This window comes from Saimiri boliviensis, chromosome 16 (genome assembly GCF_048565385.1).
Source record: "Saimiri boliviensis isolate mSaiBol1 chromosome 16, mSaiBol1.pri, whole genome shotgun sequence".
NCBI lineage: Eukaryota > Metazoa > Chordata > Mammalia > Primates > Cebidae > Saimiri > Saimiri boliviensis.
Window position 1 is genome coordinate 38279478 of NC_133464.1, and position 19288 is coordinate 38298765.

At 38.8% G+C, this 19288-nt stretch overlaps 1 protein-coding gene across 17 annotated transcripts in view; it reads left to right on the forward strand.

Moving 5' to 3' along the window:
• Positions 1-19288, forward strand: part of KLF12 (KLF transcription factor 12) — a 466131-nt gene that overhangs the window by 375639 nt on the left and 71204 nt on the right. For all 17 annotated transcript variants that reach the window (XM_074387618.1, XM_074387623.1, XM_074387613.1 and 14 more), the window contains one exon: positions 4136-4198. In XM_074387618.1, the coding sequence (XP_074243719.1) occupies positions 4136-4198 (63 nt within the window). The remainder of the gene's footprint in view (positions 1-4135; positions 4199-19288) is intronic.

Here is a 19288-nt window from a genome sequence, read left to right on the forward strand (position 1 = left end):
CTACTTATATTATAAAATGTTCTATTGGGCTTAAATAAATGGAAAATCTCCTATTTAATAATTTATCTTATTACATCCTCTGGGCTGGGTGGAGGGAATACATGCATATATATATATTTATATATATATATATACACACACACACTATATATGTATACATATATATGTATATATACCTATTGTATGTGTGTGTGTGTGTATATATATATATATATATGTTATCATCTGATATGTATGTGTATATATATATCAGATGGTAATCTTAAATCATCGTGAGTAGGACAGGTCAGACATACCTGTGTTTAAATCCTGACTTTTCTCTTTACTATCTATGTGACCCTAGCTAGTTACCTAATTTTGTAAGCCTATTTTCTCAAAGACAAAATGTGGACAGTAATGACATGAGGATAAATTAAGATAATATGTCTTAATTATTTAGCATGATGCTAGGCAAATAGTAAGGACTCTGTGACTGGGTGCAAATTTACATTGCTGTGATTACTATCTTGTTCTTGAATGGATCATAGCTTAAATACAATACAATTTAGTAAACAGAAGATAGGTTTTCTAATGAGCTGCTTGAGAGTAAGCCATACCTTATAAGCCATAGTTTTTTATTTGTATTACTCTGTACAAATTTGTTTGTTTGTTTCCTTGCCTTTAGTAAAGTTGTATGAGCATAGTAGGTAAGATTGCCGGCTCTGTAGATTTGTAATCTTAATCCCCTGGAATGACCTGGATAGTCCAGCTCTATCCTCCTATCCTTTTACATCTAATCAGCACTGCTAGTGATGAGAGCTAACATGTATTGACTGCTTCCTAAGTACTGAGCACCATTCTAAACATTTTGTTGCTGTTAACTGATTTAAACCTCACAGCCCTAGCTAACAGGCACCATTATTACCTCCATTTGCCCAGATGAAGAAACTGAGGCATAGAGAGGTTAAAATAATTTGCCCAAAAATGACAGTTGGTAAATGGTGAAGCTGGGATTCAATCAGCCAGGCTGGTCACACAATTTTCATTCTTAACGTCTTCATCCTAATTCCACTTGGGATGATAAGACTGCACGAAGTTATCACAGGTTTTCTGTGGTGCAAATAGTAAAGTGGGACCAGTATCCTCCCCTAGCAGTTCATGAGTGACTGATGATTTGTGTTGGGGGTCAGGGTGTTAGATCCCACCTCCAGTCACCAGGGGGTGCCATTCAGGTAGGGTTATGAAAACACTGGAAACCAGAGTGATGGTATTCTCTTGATTAACTATCAATGTTAGTCATTAAGATGCAAGGTTTTGAGGGTCAGGTTCTTTGGTGTTTATAATATAAGAAGAAAGAGTCATTTTTTTAATTAAGTCATCTAAAAAGCTTTCATATATTTAGCAAGAAAGCTAAATTAAGCTCTGCACTGGGTAAAATTATAAACATGCTCTCTGCTCCAGATGAGTAAGTATATATAAATAGAACAATTGGTACACATGGCCTTAATGGTATAGCTTCCCTGTTTTCTGTGTAATGTAAATCACCAAATGTGAGCATTTCCACCTGACAAACTGTCAGTCTCAGAAGAGAATATTCAATACATGTTACACAACAACCAAGATTGCCCTTTTCTTGAGCATGGTGTTTTTTCTTTCCACATCCAGCAGTTAGTACTAAGGCCTAAAACCCTTAGTTACAGAACAAAGTGGCTTAGCAGTAATCGAGCCTGTGTGAGGCTAAAGGAAGAATAATGAACATTCCCTGCAAGCTTCCTGCCTAGATGCAGGTGCAGGAATCAGGAGGTCATGAATAATGCATGACATGCAGATTAGGTGGTGGATTTTCCTACTGAGGTTTTGACTTTGCTACCTGCCTGGCTTCTATATGTAGAAAGAGGCAGAAGAAGATGGCAAAAAGTGTCACAGTTTAAAGACTGAGCTCACAAAACATGCCATATCCTTTTTAAGAAATACGACTGAGCTCACAAAACATGTGAAGCTCATGTTTTGAAGAAATACAATTTTGAAGAAATACAATTGAGGGGCTTGGTGCAGTGCAAGGCTTATGATCTCCTTTATCAGATGGAGTATGTGCCAAGTTATCAGTGTACTTACAAAATGAAACTTTCTTGATTTACCTTTTTAATTTAAGAAACCTTATAATTATTTGTTCATACACTCACAGTCAGGACTTCTTTTCCAAAGACTTTCCTAAGGAATTCTTTTCCTCAGACTGCTAAAACATTATAGAAATTCTTCATTTATAGTATTTGATCTATGGATCAGTGAAGTTTTCCTAAAAGATAACAAATACCTAGAGAATGTTGTAATTATGGATTAAACAGACCCTATTTTTCTCCACTAAAGTATGCCATCAGCAGCATCAGTAAGAGAATACTTCTATCATTAAACTTCACCCGGTGGAATTTTCATGATGAAATAATTTCTTTGTACTCCGAGGGTTTTGGAGGGGACAGTGAAAAAGATAAATGTCTAAAGGATAGAGAACAAATTAAAGAACTGTGAGTGTTTGGGGCTGGTTAAACTTTAATTAAAAAGGACTCTGATACAGCATTGAGAGTATAGGGAAAGTTCAGGAGAATTTCCTGCATTTCCTCTTAGGTCATGGGGCTTTAAATGGGGAGAAGTTTTTTGGCTCAGATATCCATTTTAAGGATTGTATTACAAGCAGACAGAAATAAAAAACAAAAGAATAAAAGAGGGAAAAACTACTCTTGCTACCTTTCGTATAATTTTTATGTACTTTTATTGTATTTCCCCCCTCTTTGTCCAATTTGGGATACTGGATTATGAACTGGCTTTCATTTCTAGCTGAGTCTGTCATTTCCACTAGGCCCCAGTTTGGCTGGATGCCAAGACCAACAGGTGATCCTTGTAGCTGCAAAGCAGCAGGAAGTGGGCCGTGCTTGAATGAGACAGTTCACCAGAGGGGCTGTCTGGCCTCTCTCCATCTTTCTGCATAATTAACACCCCCTCCCCCATGCCGAGCAGAAAATCTGTGCTGAGCAGCTCAGCTGCAGCAGTCATTGAGAAGCACTGTGAGGAAAAGAATGTTAATAAGGGATGTTGGAAGAAATAAGCCTTCCGAGTGCAAAGTGCAGTCTGGCTCTGGGTTTAGGGAAAGCCTGCAGTTGGCCCTTTGGCGGGGCTGGAACTGCATTATCTGTTCTGGAATGATTTTCACTTGCTAAACAACTACAGAGAACTGGATTTCTTAACAAATCTTGGAGCTGTTGGTGCTAACTAGACTTTAAGACCAGTTTTATATACCCATTTGTTTTTCTTGTAAGTAAGAGCAATGTATGAAGTGTAAAGGGTGAAGGTAATATAAGCTAAGACTGCTTAGATCTCACAAATCCTGGTAAAGATAGACCAAAACAGGAAGCTGACAGCCAGAAGTAGGGCATATTGTTTTCCCAGTTAGTGACCCACTGAGAGGTGGAGGTTTACTAGGGAGGCTTTGATGGGAAGATAACAGCAGTTCCCGGAAGCTTTAAGCTATTTCCCATGGGTGACTCCAACCCTGGAAGCTTGTAAAGCAATATATTCTTCATTTCTCCTTTATCCGGCTAAAGTTTTGAATTGGCTTGACCTTCTTCAAAGGCCAGTGGTAGCACATCACTTCCAGAAGGTACTTCTCCTAGGAGTACCTGTTCACTCTTCCTTCCTCCCCTGTGCCTGCAGATTCCGTTAAAGCATATTTGAATCAAGTTGTCTTGCTCCCTGGAGTTTTAAATGTAGTAGACTGAAGAAGAGGTCACTTAGATGCCTCTTTGGGCACACCCTCATGGCAACAAGTACAAAGAGGGCTCACTGAAGGCCCGCACCATACCTTAGGTAACCTCTACCCACTCTTGTACCTGGCGAGGGATAGTTGGACGGAATGAGTGCATCAGTCCTGCCTCTGGGAGTCTTCAGTGTCTTCAGAGTGGTTAAGAAGGAAAAAAGGACCACAGAACCACAGATTTGCAGGCATAGGAATTTAATTGCATCATTTACTAAGAGGGGATCAAGTTCTGGGGATTTTATATTAAGCATTTCTAAAGGAGATTATTTATAAAACAGATGCCATTTTTTAAATTTGCAGTTGGGAATGTGCTTTTTCAATGACTGAATTGTTCTCATCTGTCTACAGGGTACATCCGTCGCCAGTATCAAGGGTCCGGGGAAATCGAATGAATAATCAAAAGTTTGCTTGGTGAGTATAGTCTAATATGAGTAATTGTAGGTCTCATGAGAAATTTTAATAGGGCTTGTGTTAAAAATAAGAGAATTATTCCTATTTCTCTATATAGACTCCATTTCTACTAACTGGACTATGTGGTCTTCCTTTCCTCTGGACAGCTCTAAATAAAAATTGATAGAGTTCCTTTCCAGCCAAAACTCGTTATTCACCAAAAACCCTGAGTGTGATATTTTTTTAACAGATATGATCTATGTTCCCATTAAAGAATATTTTCCCTTTTTCAGAGAAAAATATATAGACACAGATATTTCTCAGATACCAACTTCAACTTCTCAAGAAGATTTTCACAGTCAGTGAATCTGTTACATTAGTTTTGGGGATTACAGCCTCAATGTTTTTTTTTTCCATGCCTTAGCCTGAAATATCCAGGGGTTTTTTTGTTTTTGTTTTTTTATTTTTTTTTAATTTGGGGACTACTAAGATCTTCCTTAACTGATGAGTTCTTAGACAAAACTACAGATGGAATTTTGCTGGAACAACCTGAAAAGTTATTTCAACCGCAAAACGTTGATTATTGATTCTTTAGAGAAGCAATTTAAAGTGCTTCACAAACATTTGATGTGAAACAACAAAAAAAAGTAGGTTCAAAATCTGTATTTGTTTATATTGCTCCATTCGACAAAATCAGCCTTTTCACACATAATACATTGTTAAGGGAAAAAAAAAAAAGAAAGATAAAAAAAATGAACTGTGGCTATATTAGTTTAAAGATGAATGGAAATTCCATTTTACTTCATTGAATTATACTTAGCATGAGATTTTGATTAAAACTAAGGCTTTTTTTTTTAAGTATGGGAAGATGATTACCAAAGATTGAGCTTCCAAATTAATTTTATTCCTAAATCAGGATTATTTTTAGATACAAAATAATGACACTTTGAATCATGCCTAATCAGCTCACCTCCCTTCCCCCATTAAATCTAATTAACTCTCACAATAGCTTGGCGATGTTGTTAAATATTGTGCTTTTCTTTTTCACAGAGCGGGAAATAGGGCACAGAGGATACAGTCATTTGCTTACACCCTGCCTCAGAGCTGGGGCATCCTTCCTGGTCTCTTACAATTGCTAAAGTATATTATCCCCTGTTCGGCCTGGAAAGCTAAGGGGGTAATAATCTAATGGTCACTACATAAAAGGAAAAGGAGAAATTGGGTCTGTTCTTGACTCTTGACTTACCTCATGCCACAAGCTAATGGGTACAGTACAGAATTGTCCAGTATGAGATCCAGTTTCTGCAACATGGTTCTCAATGGCTAAATGTGAAACATGGAGTAAATAACAAAGTTTCTTTTCTTGACTTTTCCTCTCTGAAGTATTGAAGTAATGATGTTCCTGCATAATTCATAGCATGTTATTTGTTTAGTAAGTGTAAGCCACTTGTATCTCCAGAGAAGTAATCCATGAAAAACAAAAGTGATGTTTACTACCAGCCTTGAGAAAATTCAACTTTTATTTATTCAGCAACATTTATTTACAGTCCCAGGCACTGTAAGCAGCACTAGATTAGAAAGATAAATAAAACATAGTTTCTATCCTAAAGGGTCTACCTGTCTTACCAGGCAGATGTGTGTGTGTGTGTGTGTGTGTGTGTGTGTGTGTGTGTGTAATTCTCTCTCTCTCTCTCTCACACACACACACACACCCCCACATATATACGATATCACACAAGCACATAATATGCAATGTAGGAAATGCTCTAAGGAGATATATTTATAATATAATGTTTAGAAGGAGAAGTTAGCAGCTTTATTTAAGATGAATTTGAGAGTTTATACTCGGGAGTGGGGGGGAATATAAAGGAAAACAAGGCTGTCAGAAAAATCCATCCCAAAGAAGAACGCTTTTGAGCAAAGACCTAGAATTAGTAAGGAAAGCAGGGTTGAGCTAGTGCTTCCTTTATAGATTGACGCATGCATAGAAAGACCTGGAGATATTTCTAAACTGACTCTAGTAGGAGCATACATGGATTTAATACGTGTACTTTATTTGGTCATGAGCTAGCTAAGATTTCTATGATATATATACTACCTTGAATCTTCCTTAGGTAAATACTGTGAGTCTAGTATATGGAAATAAATCACCTGGCTAGGAAGAAGCCCCATGAATCACCTAGCCTCTACTAGTAAAGTGATAAACACTTGTTATTTCTTTGTGAAATATTGGCCCAGAAAATTCAGAAAGTTTAAACACTCATGCTGGCAGTGAAGAGGAAGGGAAAGTGATAGTTGCTCTCCTCTATCTATCAACTGAGTAATTTGTAGGATTAGATGTCAAGTTCAACAGCTAGCTTGGCTCTGGCTTGGGTTCAACCTGCAAACACCGTATTTGAGAATTAAGAACACTGATTTTTGTGAAGGTGGCTTAACAAATACCCCAATCAGTTAAAAAAATATAGTGTTCATCAGATCAGTAATTAAAGTTCAGGGAAAGAAGAAAAGCCTCCAACTTAACACTATTAAGGTATGGATAGGTAAGGTATGAAAATCAGTAGGTTGGGAAAGCCTGTATCTGTTGTCGAGCTCCCAAACCAATGTTCATTATTAAGTTAAAATGGTTTAAATTTTTAAGTAGCATTTTTCTTTGCATAATGTTATAAGAGGTGGCATCCGCTGACCTCATTCACGTGTCAACATTTCCTCTGGAGCTGAAGAAAAAGAATATCTGTATAAGGCAAACAAAATCTGCTGGAATTGAAAGTGTGGCAACATTGTACATACCCAGGGAGGAGATGAGCGCACCAGGGCCAAGAGCTCCAATGGCATACGTTAGAGTGGAGCCAGGTTTGCTGTAACTGTCTGCTAACTCGCAGGGATTAAGGAATGGCAATAAGAACTTCTTGCAGGCTCTATGAGTACCCCAATGACAAATACCAGATCATTGTACAACTCATTTACTATTGAGTTAATTAAAGGTAGCAAGCCAGGCCAGACATAAACTCTGTTTATCAGAAAGTCTGTCCCCTCAGTAATACCACACACTAGGAATATTTACCGATTTGAAGATTGATGAAGCCTTTGGGGTTCAGCCGTGTGAATTTCATTCTCTGTTTCATCAGACCGCTCTTTTTCCTTCACCTTTGACCCTCAATGGAGGTGACCATGCCTTCCTTTCTCCAGTGACTGTGGAAGGGAAGTAAAAAACTCTTTTCCTTCTACCCATCTTAGGTTGATTGGCTGGGGCCCTGTAAATTAGACTGACAAAAGATTCACAAAGAAAAATGAGCAGAAGTGTATTAACATGTGCATTTACATACACGTGTGAATGAGTAACTCAGAGGGGTGGTTAAAGCTTAGACTTTTATAGCATCTTAACAAAAAGCAGTTTTTTAGAGAAGTGAAAAAGACAAAGAGAAAGATTTTGAGCTTCTGGGGGTACAATCGTACAATCATAGGGAGGTAAATCCATGGGAGAAACTAACAGGAGGTAAGGGATTGTTGATGAGATTTGTTGTGCAGATTCCTCTGATGCCATCTGAGTTGATAAAGGAGAGCTGTTCGGTGATTAAGAATGGCTTTGCCCTTCCTGGTAGAAAGAGGGAGAGATTCCTTGTGTCTCCTCCGTTTTCATTGCCTATAGATTGTAATAATTCTTATGTCAAAGTGGCAAATTTTGGAGTGGCATATTCTACAACACTTCACATTCTAAACCACATTTAGAATACTCACCACTCATTCTTGCATGCAATAATACCAGGAAAAAAAATATTTTTCTCCATTCGAGGCAAATTTGGAAAACTTCTTAGGTAATTGAATGTGAAGATAGAATTTTCTTCTTGGCAGATCTTTTTAATTGAAACGAGTATATTCTGATATCAAATCCAAAGGAGAGTGGCTGTTTCCAGATCATATTCAGCTGTTCTATTCCTAAATCTACAGCAGAAATCTGGAAGCTACCTTTTGGTGTGTCTGTGTAGCTGGCATAGGACAGGGAGGTGTTTGGTGGGAAATATCTGTGAACCAAATATTTAAGTTGACTTAAGTTTCCAGAAATTTCTAGAATCTGTGCTCATATGCTAAAGACATGCACATTTATATATGCTCATCTTTAGATTTTCGCTTTACTTTTCACTGCATCCTGCTCCATTTCTAAGGTTTTAAAGGACCTGGGCATGTGTTGTTGCTTGATAATGGTGGTGGTGGTGATTGTGCTGTTTACCTAAAACATGTATCAAGAGCTGTTATGTAACAGTGGTAGTGGGAGTCACATAATACAAACTTTATGGGGCATTTATTGATAACACAGGAAAAAAAGCATTATTAATAGTAATCATTGGCCAGGTGTGATGGCTGACACCTGTGATCCCAGTACTTTGGGAGGCCAAAGCTGAAGAATCACCTGAGCTCAGGAGTTTAAAACCAGCCGGGCAACATAGTGAGACTCCATCTCACTATTTTTTATGTACTTTTTTAAATTAGCCAGGCGTGGTGGTATGTACCTGTAGTTCTAGCTACTCAGCAGGCTGAGGCAGGAGCCTTGAGACTAGGAATTCAAGGCGGTAGTGAGGTATGATTGTGCCACCGCACTTTAGCCTGGGCCACAGATGAGACTCTGTATCTGAAAAATCTATGTATGAATCGTCGTTAGTAAAATAGAAGTAATTTTGTAGTTTTCTTTAACCAATTGGATGCTACCACTACAGTCTCAATTATGATTTGTTTCTTACCAGTGTGCCTGAGATTTTATGTGGCTATATACACGAAAAGGCTCCAGTGTTAATGGAGTCTCTATGCAAAATATGATGCATTCTGAGTATGAATCATATTTCACATTTGGCTATGAAAAAGTTCTGTGTCACAAATTTTTGTGGAGGGCAGGAAGAGTCTTTTCACACTTTAATGTTTTTGTGTGGATATACAGTGCTGCAGTGAACTTAAATATTTATATTCATACAGTTGCAAATGTTAGACATGACTTCATGGAATCTTTTTGAGGGATATAACTAGGAGAGTTTTGTCATAAAACTAAAAACATTCTTTCTTGCTTAAACCTTTTTCCTTAACAGGGGAAGGCACTGAAGTTATTTATATTGGAAACCTATCAGAAATCTAACATAGAACAGCCTTTTAAAGAAGGGTAGAGCATTTCCAGATTACGAACATCAAAGCTATAAAGGAAATGCAGGCATCATCAAGTGCACTTCAACCTCCTTACCTTACAAATGAAGCCCCGAGACAAAAATGTTACATGCCAAACCTGGGCATAAATCTAAGCCTCTCTGTGCCTGTTCATCCAGGCCTCAGCATGCCTATCTAGTAGTCTTTCCATGATGCAACAGTTGTCCACCTGTGCGGTGCGCAAGAGAAATGCTAAAGATGAAATAGGATGAATGTTTAATTCATTACAAGCTAAGCAGAAGGCTTTTGCCTGGGAATTCCCATTAGATTGATGAGGTGGGAGAGCAAGGAGAAATAGGAGAAGCTTAATGAAGACATTGCTGCTCACACCAGTATGTGGCACTCATTCCCTGCCAAAATGTTTACTCATCATCTTGCAGATCGTTGCATGCTCATTATTTATAGATAATATTGATTTTGTTATTTTAATTACCGGAGTATTTCACTGCCTCGCTTCTTGACTTACAGAGCAAAAACTGTATTATGCATGGACTTTAATATGTGGAAATTCCAGTTCCCAGAATGCAAAGCCTTCATGGTCTTTTTAAGCCATGTGTGTTGGCAAATAAGTTGCAAGAGGTTGTCTTTACGTTTGGTTTGGTAGCACATTCTCTCCAAAGTTTGATAAGAAATTTGGGATATGGGCCATAGTTGGTGTAATCACTAACCTGCTGGCAAGTTTTCTATGTATGTACTGAATTACAATAAAAAGAAGCGCCTGCAGGGTGACGTTACATTTTACATCCCTCCAAATTCACATCTTTTCTTTGTTATAATGTAGTATTACCTATTAATTTCTTTAATGACTTCACCTCCTCAAATTTAGCTTGAGGACTATATATATGTATACTTCAAACTTATATTCTGTCTTCCAAAGTGACCGTATGAAAGAACCGTGGCCTAATTTTCTTAATTTCTCTATCACCCAGAATTTCAGCAGGAGAGCTTCATGATAAAAGTGGTTTCTATATTCCTGTTGGTATCAGCTGATTTTGTCTCTAGTATTTTGTTAGTAACAGTAAAGATGATTTAAGGGAAAAAGTAATAAAGTAGATAATTTTCTGTAATTATTTATTATAAGAGAATTAAGGCTACAAGATCATGCTGAGGCCATAAAAGTTAGCACTTCTGCTGGGCACCGTGGCTCACGCCTGTAATCCCAGCACTTTGGGAAGCCGAGGTGGGTGGATCACGAGGTCAAGAGATCGAGACCATCCTGGTCAACATGGTGAAACCCCGTCTCTACTAAAAATACAAAAAGTTTGCTGGGCATGGTGGCGCGTGCCTGTAATCCCAGCTACTCGGGAGGCTGAGGCAGGAAAATTGCCTGAACCCAGGAGGCAGAGGTTGCAGTGAGCCGAGATGGTGCCATTGCACTCCAGCCTGGGTAACAAGAGTGAAACTCTGTCTCAAAAAAAAAAAAAAAAAAAAAAAAAGGTTAGCACTTCTGAGACATTTTTATATTAAAAATCTGGAAATATCTTATCAACCTGCAGCTCAGAACCATATTAATATCATACTAAAAGCCTAACATGTGAACCCATAAAGACATGTCATTGTACTGTCGATTCCTGGAATCTTCCCAGCGCTGTATCCAAGTGTGGCGCTATCATGTAATAAAACATCTCCATCATATTAACTGATTATCCCATGAGCAGGCAATATGGTTCACAATTCCAAACAACTGTGTAATTCTGGAATTTGTAGTCTGTTGTCTGTTTTTGTTCTTAGGGTAGTTTTGTACAGCAGAGGAAATTTAAAATTCACACAGTCTGAAATCACGATTTACTCTGGCAAAGCTGCTTAAACTACTGCTTCTTATGGAGTTTTAAATTGTGTGATATGGGTTATTCTCCATACCAAACCTCTCCCCTTTAAAGTTGTTCATATGTAGAACTTTAAAATAGCTGGGTGCAGTAGGCTGGTTCCTGTAATCCCAGAAACTCGGACACTGAGGCAAAAGGATCCCTTGAGCCCAGAAGTTCAAGACCAGCCCAGGCAACAGAGCAGGACCAACCGCTGGCTCTTAAAAAATATATATATATATATAAAAACTTAAAATAATGGTCATGTCATAATAAAACATGAAGAAGGGAATGTGGGGAGTCATAAATGAAAAAATATATGTATTTATGATAGCATGAGTTTAACCAGTCATTTTATAATTAACATATAAACTTGAAGAAGGATTTCATTTTATATATAAACAAAGAAGGTACATCTTTTCTTCATCTTTCATAATATTTTTCAGTGGATCTATTTGGGCTAAAAAAAATTGACTATCAATTATAAACCATAGCTGTCTTCTCAATATGCATTTGAAAGAATAATGACTAAAATTGGAACCCAATCAAAAATCTGAATGTGTTCATGCATATGCTGGAAGTACTGCTCAGGATAATAAATCTTAAGGGGTTCCGTGCAGGAATGCTTCACGTGCCAGCAGTTCTGTTCTGGTTTTCATCTGCTGGTCATATTTGCAATGTCATCTTTCTAGCCATGGCGATTTCTCCATATGCATATGGACAGTGAACTAGCAATTTTAAAATCAAACATATTCTCACCTCAATATAATTTGGCTCAGTCGACCACCAGATTTTCATAAAATTTCTTAGTAATTTCCCTGAAACTAGCTATTTATTACATTTTTTGATATAGTACTAGATTTGCCTAAAGTAAGACCAGTATCTTAATAATATATTTCTTTTAATCAGTTTTAAGAGAGCAATAGATAGTGTACAGCGTATTTGTAAAAAAATTCAAACCAACTCAGTATCCCACAGGTTTTGTCACAGCTATTACAAGTAAGCCCTCAGCTAACTAGCAGCTAGGGGGCTGAAGACCTGCTGGAATCCACAGTCTACTTGTAGCCCTTATTTCTATCTAAATATTCATTTAGTTTAGTCTCTTTTGTCAGATATAGATTTTTTTGTATAAATTTATGAGATATGAGCAATTTTGTTACATGCATAGATTGTGTAGGTGAAGTCAGGGCTTTTAAAGTATCCATCACTTAAACAATGTATGCTGTATAGATGGGGTTCTTTAGTTGGAAGTGATGGAAACTAACTGAATCTGGCTGGCTGTCTTAAGCAAAAGGTGATTTTTCAGGACATAAGGTAGGTTATATGGAGACAAAAGAAAAGCAGCAGAGGAGCTGGGCCTCAGGAAGCACAGGAGCCAGGACAGCACACAGGGTCCCGGGAGCAAGATTTAATCAGCAGGTACAGGCTCCTCTGTGTCACCTCCTCAGTAACCATGTTAGAGGAAGCCAGAGTATGATTGGTTCTGGGTCAGCTGCCCAGCTCTTGTTCAAATCCTACAAAGATGACATGAGGTGAGAGCAGTTGCCCAAAGGAAAAGTGTTAGTACCAAAAAATGATGGGAAAGACTACGCTTCATAAATTAGAACCATCAATTTGCCACACTGTTAAATTGCCTGAAAGCTCTCCTAAGGGTAGGAGCTTTTCCATGACAAGCTTTAACGCTTTCCCTCTGAGGCCGTAATGCCTTCTATTTTAGAACATGAAGGCACTCTAGTTACTAGATCCCTTCTCTTTGGTCGTCCTCTTGGTTATTGAGTAGCCAAAATGTTTGAAGGATGTTTAGTCAAAATAGACTCCATTCTCCTTGAAACTTAAGAGTGTTTGATCTTAATCACTTCGAACCTTCATTTCTCTAAGTCCCTACTTGGATCACATATTTTAAAAATGCAGCCTTTAAAACCAAACATACATAGTTACTGTGATATCACATATACAATAGGCAGAAAACAGAGGAACTGCCTATGAAATGCATAAAGCTTTGGTCTGCAAGCTGTTCTGGTATAAATTCCTCACTTATACTAAATTAGACTTTATGGCTCTTTAAGATAAATATTTATCCTTTTTTTTTTTTCTTTTTGAGACAGAGTCTTGCACTGTTGCCTGGGCTGGAGTGCAGTGGGGCGTTCTCAGCTCACTGCAACGTCCACCTCCCAGGTTGAAGCAATTCTCCTGCCTCAGCCTCCTGAGTAGCTGAGATTACAGGCACCCACCACCACACCCAGCTAATTTTTTATATTTTTAGTAGAGACAGGGTTTCATTATGTTAGCCAGTCCGGTCTCAAACTCCTGACCTGATGATATGCACACGTCAGCCTTCCAAAGTGCTGAGATTACAGGTGTGAGCCACCATGACCTGCCCAAATAATATTTATCTTAAATCAATAGATAAATGATATCTGACACAGACTATTCAGATTAGGTCTTGAAATAATCCCCAAGAGGTAAGACTCTTCATAGTATCACCATGAAAGAAAAATTGCAAAAATATGCAGCCAGCCCAAATGTCCATCAGTCAACTAGTGGATAAAGAAAATATGGTATATATATATATATATACCATATTATATATATATATAGTTATATAGATTCCATAATATATATTCCATACTATATATATATTTCAAATATAGCACATATAGTATATATTCTACAATATATAAATATAGAATAATAGAATATATGCTATATATTATAGAATATATAGAATATATACTATATATTATAGAATATATAGAACATATACTATATTATAGAATATATGCTATATATTATAGAATATATAGAATATATACTATATATTATAGAATATATAGAATATATACTATATTATAGAATATATACTATATATAGTATATATATAAGCAGATAAAATATGTATGTATACACACACCATATTTTATATATATATAGTTATATGTATTCCATACTATCTATCTATTCCATATATAGAATAGATAGATAGTATGGAAGGCTACTCAACAAAAGAATAGCATTTGCAGCAACCTGGATATAAAAGGAGGCCATTATTCTAAGTGAAGGAACTCAGGAATGGAAAACCAAACATCGTATGTTCTCACTCATAAGTGGCAGCTAAACTATGAGGATGCAAAGGCATAAAAATCGTACTGTCGACTTTGGGGACTTGGGGGAAAGGGTGTGAGGGGGTGAGGGATAAGACGACACATTGGGTACAGTGTCCACTGCTCGGGTGATGGGTGCACTGAAATCTCAGAGATCACCACTAAATAACTTGTTCATGTAACCAAATGCTACCTGTTCTCCAAAAACCTATTGAAATTTAAAAAAAAAAGAAGAGAGAGAGAAAGTGCTTCATCAACCCTAAGTATTAGCCCACAATCAAATTTCAACTGTATTTAAAAGGAATCCCTTACACCTAGGTGATTCATTGACATGCCCCGCACTGGGTAAACAAGGCTATAATTTACCTCAGGTCTCTTGAGCCTTCCCTAAATCTAACAATTTAGAATTCTGAGTTGATGGGTATATTTATGTAGGACTGTAGTTCAATACGCTGCATCAATATGTACTCATGTGATCATGTTTTCTATAACGTATCTGGAACACTCTCATAATTGGATATATCATAGGATTAAGGTGATTTTATTGTAAAATAGAAATCTCTCCAATTCCATCTATTTCTCCATTCCTGTACTCTTTACCTTTTTTCCTCAGAGGCTTGAAAAGAAAAAGAAATACAGCTTTTCTGAGAGTTTGCAATTTACAGTTACAGAAAAAGAAAAGGATATACCTTTCTATTATTTTACACTTTAGATCTGAATTATTTTGTACTCTTTGAAGAGCCTTGTAACTTAACTGAAGAATGGACTGATTTCTTACAGTGAAAGTAACTTGCAGTAATCTTCCCCAAACTGCACAGTCCATCAGGCGTTTATTTGGGAAAGACACGGAGTAGGGAACTGTATTAAAGGTAGGAGACAAAGGCTAAAGGCAACCATGTGAAGAACAGAAGAAGGCTGCTGCCACCTAGAGGTAAAAGTTGGTAAATTTTCAGAGTGTGCTGTGAATACGCAAAGGTTCTTGAATAGATATTGATGTAACATAATCCTACAGTGAAATGCAGCCAGGTGACTTCTTTCTGCCTCTAAATGAGGTGAGATTTATTTCATCTTCTTTCACTCCCTGTTAGTAGTGTTTGCGTATTCCTCATGAGATTTTGGTGACCTGGGTGGGTTTTTGCATTTTTTTGCTAGCAGTAGCCTTGTTACTGGTCATAAGACCTTATGTCATTAGAGGTCTTCACCCTGTACAATAAAATCTCAGTTATTTGGAAGTCATCATTACCATGGCTCATAGAGAATGTGTTTTCCACAGTCTTGGCTATCTTTTTCCACATCTAATCTCAGAAGCACCACTAAGCTACAGATCTCATCAAATTGTGGGGCTGATGCTCTTTTCCTTTCTCCCAGGAGAGGGCAAGCAGCAGGGAAGCCTGTGTGATGAGAGGCGAGGGGCCCGGGCAGAGGACCCTTCAGAGGAAGGGACCCGGGACTCTCCTAAGTTATGTCAACACCTAGAAACAAATGTAGCACCAGTCTTTAGAGTAATAGGCAATTGGGCCTGTTTCCATTTTGAGTGTTAGGAATTGATTAGACATAGTCCTAACATTTTAAAACATTGTCAGCACATTTCTTTTAGTGGAAAATTCTCCCAAATAAAGAAGCCCGGGTAGCCAGAAATTTGGTGCCACCACATTTGGCTTGCTATTCTCTCTTTTCAGGACAACCATACTGTACAACCCCGGGGGCACTATTCACATCATATTCTGTGTGAAGAGTACCTCCAGGAGCATTAAAGGAAAACATATTGGCATAGCAAGGTGAGAAAATGTGAAGAGACTATGTGTGTGTTTCCATGTCTGCCTCTCTCTCCTCTCCTGAATGGGAGGCTTGATTGGATGCTACTGATGATGGTTTTCAAGGGGAAAAGGGCTTCAAAAACACAAGACAATCCAGCAACACCTTTTAAAAAAAATGAGGATCGCAATCAGAGTGGTCCTTGTTTATCTTACACCCTTCTGCTTCCTTAGAATGCATTAATCGAGTCTCTTCTCTGCCCAGCTTCCATGTGGGCCTTTACTTGCTTGCCACTTTTATTTTCTCCTACTCTTTATTAAATTTTAATCTTCAATTTAAGTATTTAAATTTTCTGTCACTTACAAACCTGATCATCTTTTGAAATTGCCAGAGAGTGACTTTTTTTTTTTTACGCTCAATAGCATCATCACTTTTCCAGAATACTTGTGTTCTTTCGTTTGTTCCCTCGTCAGTAAAATTAGCATGCCTACGATGATCCAGCCACTTTCTGTACTCTGGGGGCACATTATTTAATAAGACAAACGTGGCCCTCACTTGGTACCATGTAGTGAAGCAAGAGTGACAACTGGCTAGCGTCTGGTAGTGGTAAGTGCTCTGATGAAAATGTAATGAGGATATGATTGGAGATGACTGGAAAGCAATCCAAGGGGCTTGGCCAGAAAATCCCTCTTGAAAGGAGGTGACTTGGCATCTGGGAGCTGAACGACGGAAAGGAGCCAGCTGGATGAGGGTCTGGGCACAATATTCCAGGTGCTGGAAACAGCTCATAAAAAGGCCTTCTGATGGGAACAAACATGGACATTCAAGGAACAAGAAAGTGAATGAGGAGGAGTGTGAATCAACCTCAGCTCAGAGAGGTTGGTGGGAGCAGAAACACCCAGTCCATAGTCTGGGTATAGCAGGAGCCACAGGCCGGCTTTGAGCAGAAGAGAGAAGTGATGGAGTTGTGTGTTTCAGCCTTAGTCTGGCAGCTCTGGGGAGGAAGGGCTGTAAGAGTGTGGAAGGAAGCCGGGGAATGAGTGAGGAGGCCAAGGCTGTGGCTGAGGAGAAAACATGCTAGCTGTGACTAGAATGGTATCCACGGAGGGAGAGAAGTGTTCTGAAAACTGTTAACAGCAGTTCCTCATGGAAGGAAATGAAGAGAAGAATCAAGGGTGACACCTAGTTTTAGTGTGAGCCACTGGTTGTTGTGGTTGGGAACTCAGAGCATAGGGGAATGCTGTAGATGTAAATGTAGGTACCACTGGCATATAAATAACAGTTACCACGGTGTGTGTGTTGTGGGGGGGGGGGGGGCTGTCTATATTTGATGTTAAGGGACAGAACAGTTCTTGAGATGAAGAAAACCTAAAGGTAAAAACGCTTGCAAACCATTAACTGGAGGCTATAAAAATGTACAGTTAATGAGCCATAAATATCCATAGGTGGCCAGGCACAATGGCTTAAGCCTGTAATCCCAGCACTGTGGGAGGCCAGTGCAATAGATCACTGGAGCTCGGGAGTTCAAGACCAGCCTGGCCAGCATGACCAAACCCCATCTCTATAAAGAAAAAAAAAAAAAAGACAAAAATTAGCTGGGCACCGTGGCATTTGCCTGTACTCCCAGCTCCTTAGGAGACCGAGGCACGAAAATCGCTTGAACCCAGTAGGCGGAGTTTGCAGTGGGCTGAGATGGAACCATTGCATTCCAGCCAGGCGACAGAGTGACACTCTGTCTCAAAAAATCAAAAATACAGTAAATCCATAGGTAAACTGGGCAGAAGCTGTATCAGTGTAACTAAGGTTGCCTGCATGTGTGACACAGGATGCTGAGGACCCTGTAAGTTTCGGCCAATTTATTTGCCCTATGTGCACATGCTGTCAGCAGCCCATTGTAAAATGGTGTCACCTGCCCCCAGTAGATGTCCGGCCCTGGGCTTCTCAGTGAGATATCCAACATCAACTGAATAAATAGATCGTAATATGTGAGAGCCTCTTTTCCCAAAATGCCAATACCCTGATGCCTTTCTTCCACAAGAAGACTTTAGCATTGAAAGAGCCATCTATTCTATTTGTTCATACTCCCCAAGCTCAGTCTTCTCATTCCTCATCTGCAAAATCATCCAAGCTAGAAACCTCATAGTAACTCCAGCTCCATCATAACCTACATTTATTTGACCAACTGAGTGTAGCATTCCTCCTCATAAATATTTCTTGGCAATGTTGGCTCTTCCTCACCCCACTTGTCCTTATCATCTCTTAGCTGAAACATTACCCTAAGTTCCTAACAGGTTTCTTTTTTTTTAGGACGGAGTCTTGCTCTGTCACCAGGCTGGAGTACAGTGGTGCAATCTCTGCTCACTGCAACCTCCACCTCCTGGGTTCAGGAGATTCTCCAGCCTCAGCCTCCCAAGTAGCTGGGACCACAGGTGTGTGCCCCCACGCCCAGCTAATTTTTGTATTTTTAGTAGAGATGGGGTTTCACCATGGCCAGGATGGTCTCGATCTCTTGACCTTGTGATCCACCTGCCTCAGCCTCCCAAAGTGTTGGGATTACAGGCGTGAGCCACCGTGCCTGGCAAAAGTCTCTTTAGATTCCGTGTTACACCAATCAGAATGGCTATATTAAAAAGTCAAAAACAGATGTTGGCAAGGATACAGAGAAAAAGGCACATTTACACCCTGTTGGTGGGAATGTAAATTAGTACAGTCTCTATGGAAAACACGAACATTTCTCAAAGAGCTAAAACTATAACTACCGTTTGATCCGGTGATCTCATTACTGAGTATCTCCCCAAGGGAAAAGAAATCATTATATCAGAAAGATGCCTGTACTCACTTGTTTATCACAGCTCTATTCACAATAGTAAAGTCATGGAATCAACCTAAGGGTCCATCATTGGATGAATGGCTGAAGAAAATGTGGCATGTGTACACCATGGAATTCTAGATTCGGTTCTTTCTACTCCTCCCCCGAATCCAATCATTGCCATGCCTACGATGATTATTGTAAAGCACAAATGGGATTCCTCCTATCTTTATGACTCTGGTGGTGTGCCATGATTTAGAAGTCCAAAGCCCTTAACACTGCATATGAGGCCTTTTGCGTCACATAACTCTTTTCCATCTCACTTCTCATAGATGGTTTCCATCTTCCCATGAGCCCTAAATTCCAGCCACACCAAACTTGTTACATTTCCCAAAATACCTTGATCCCCAAGGAAACTAATTCTCAAAAACTCAGCTTAAAAATATTCTTCTGCATC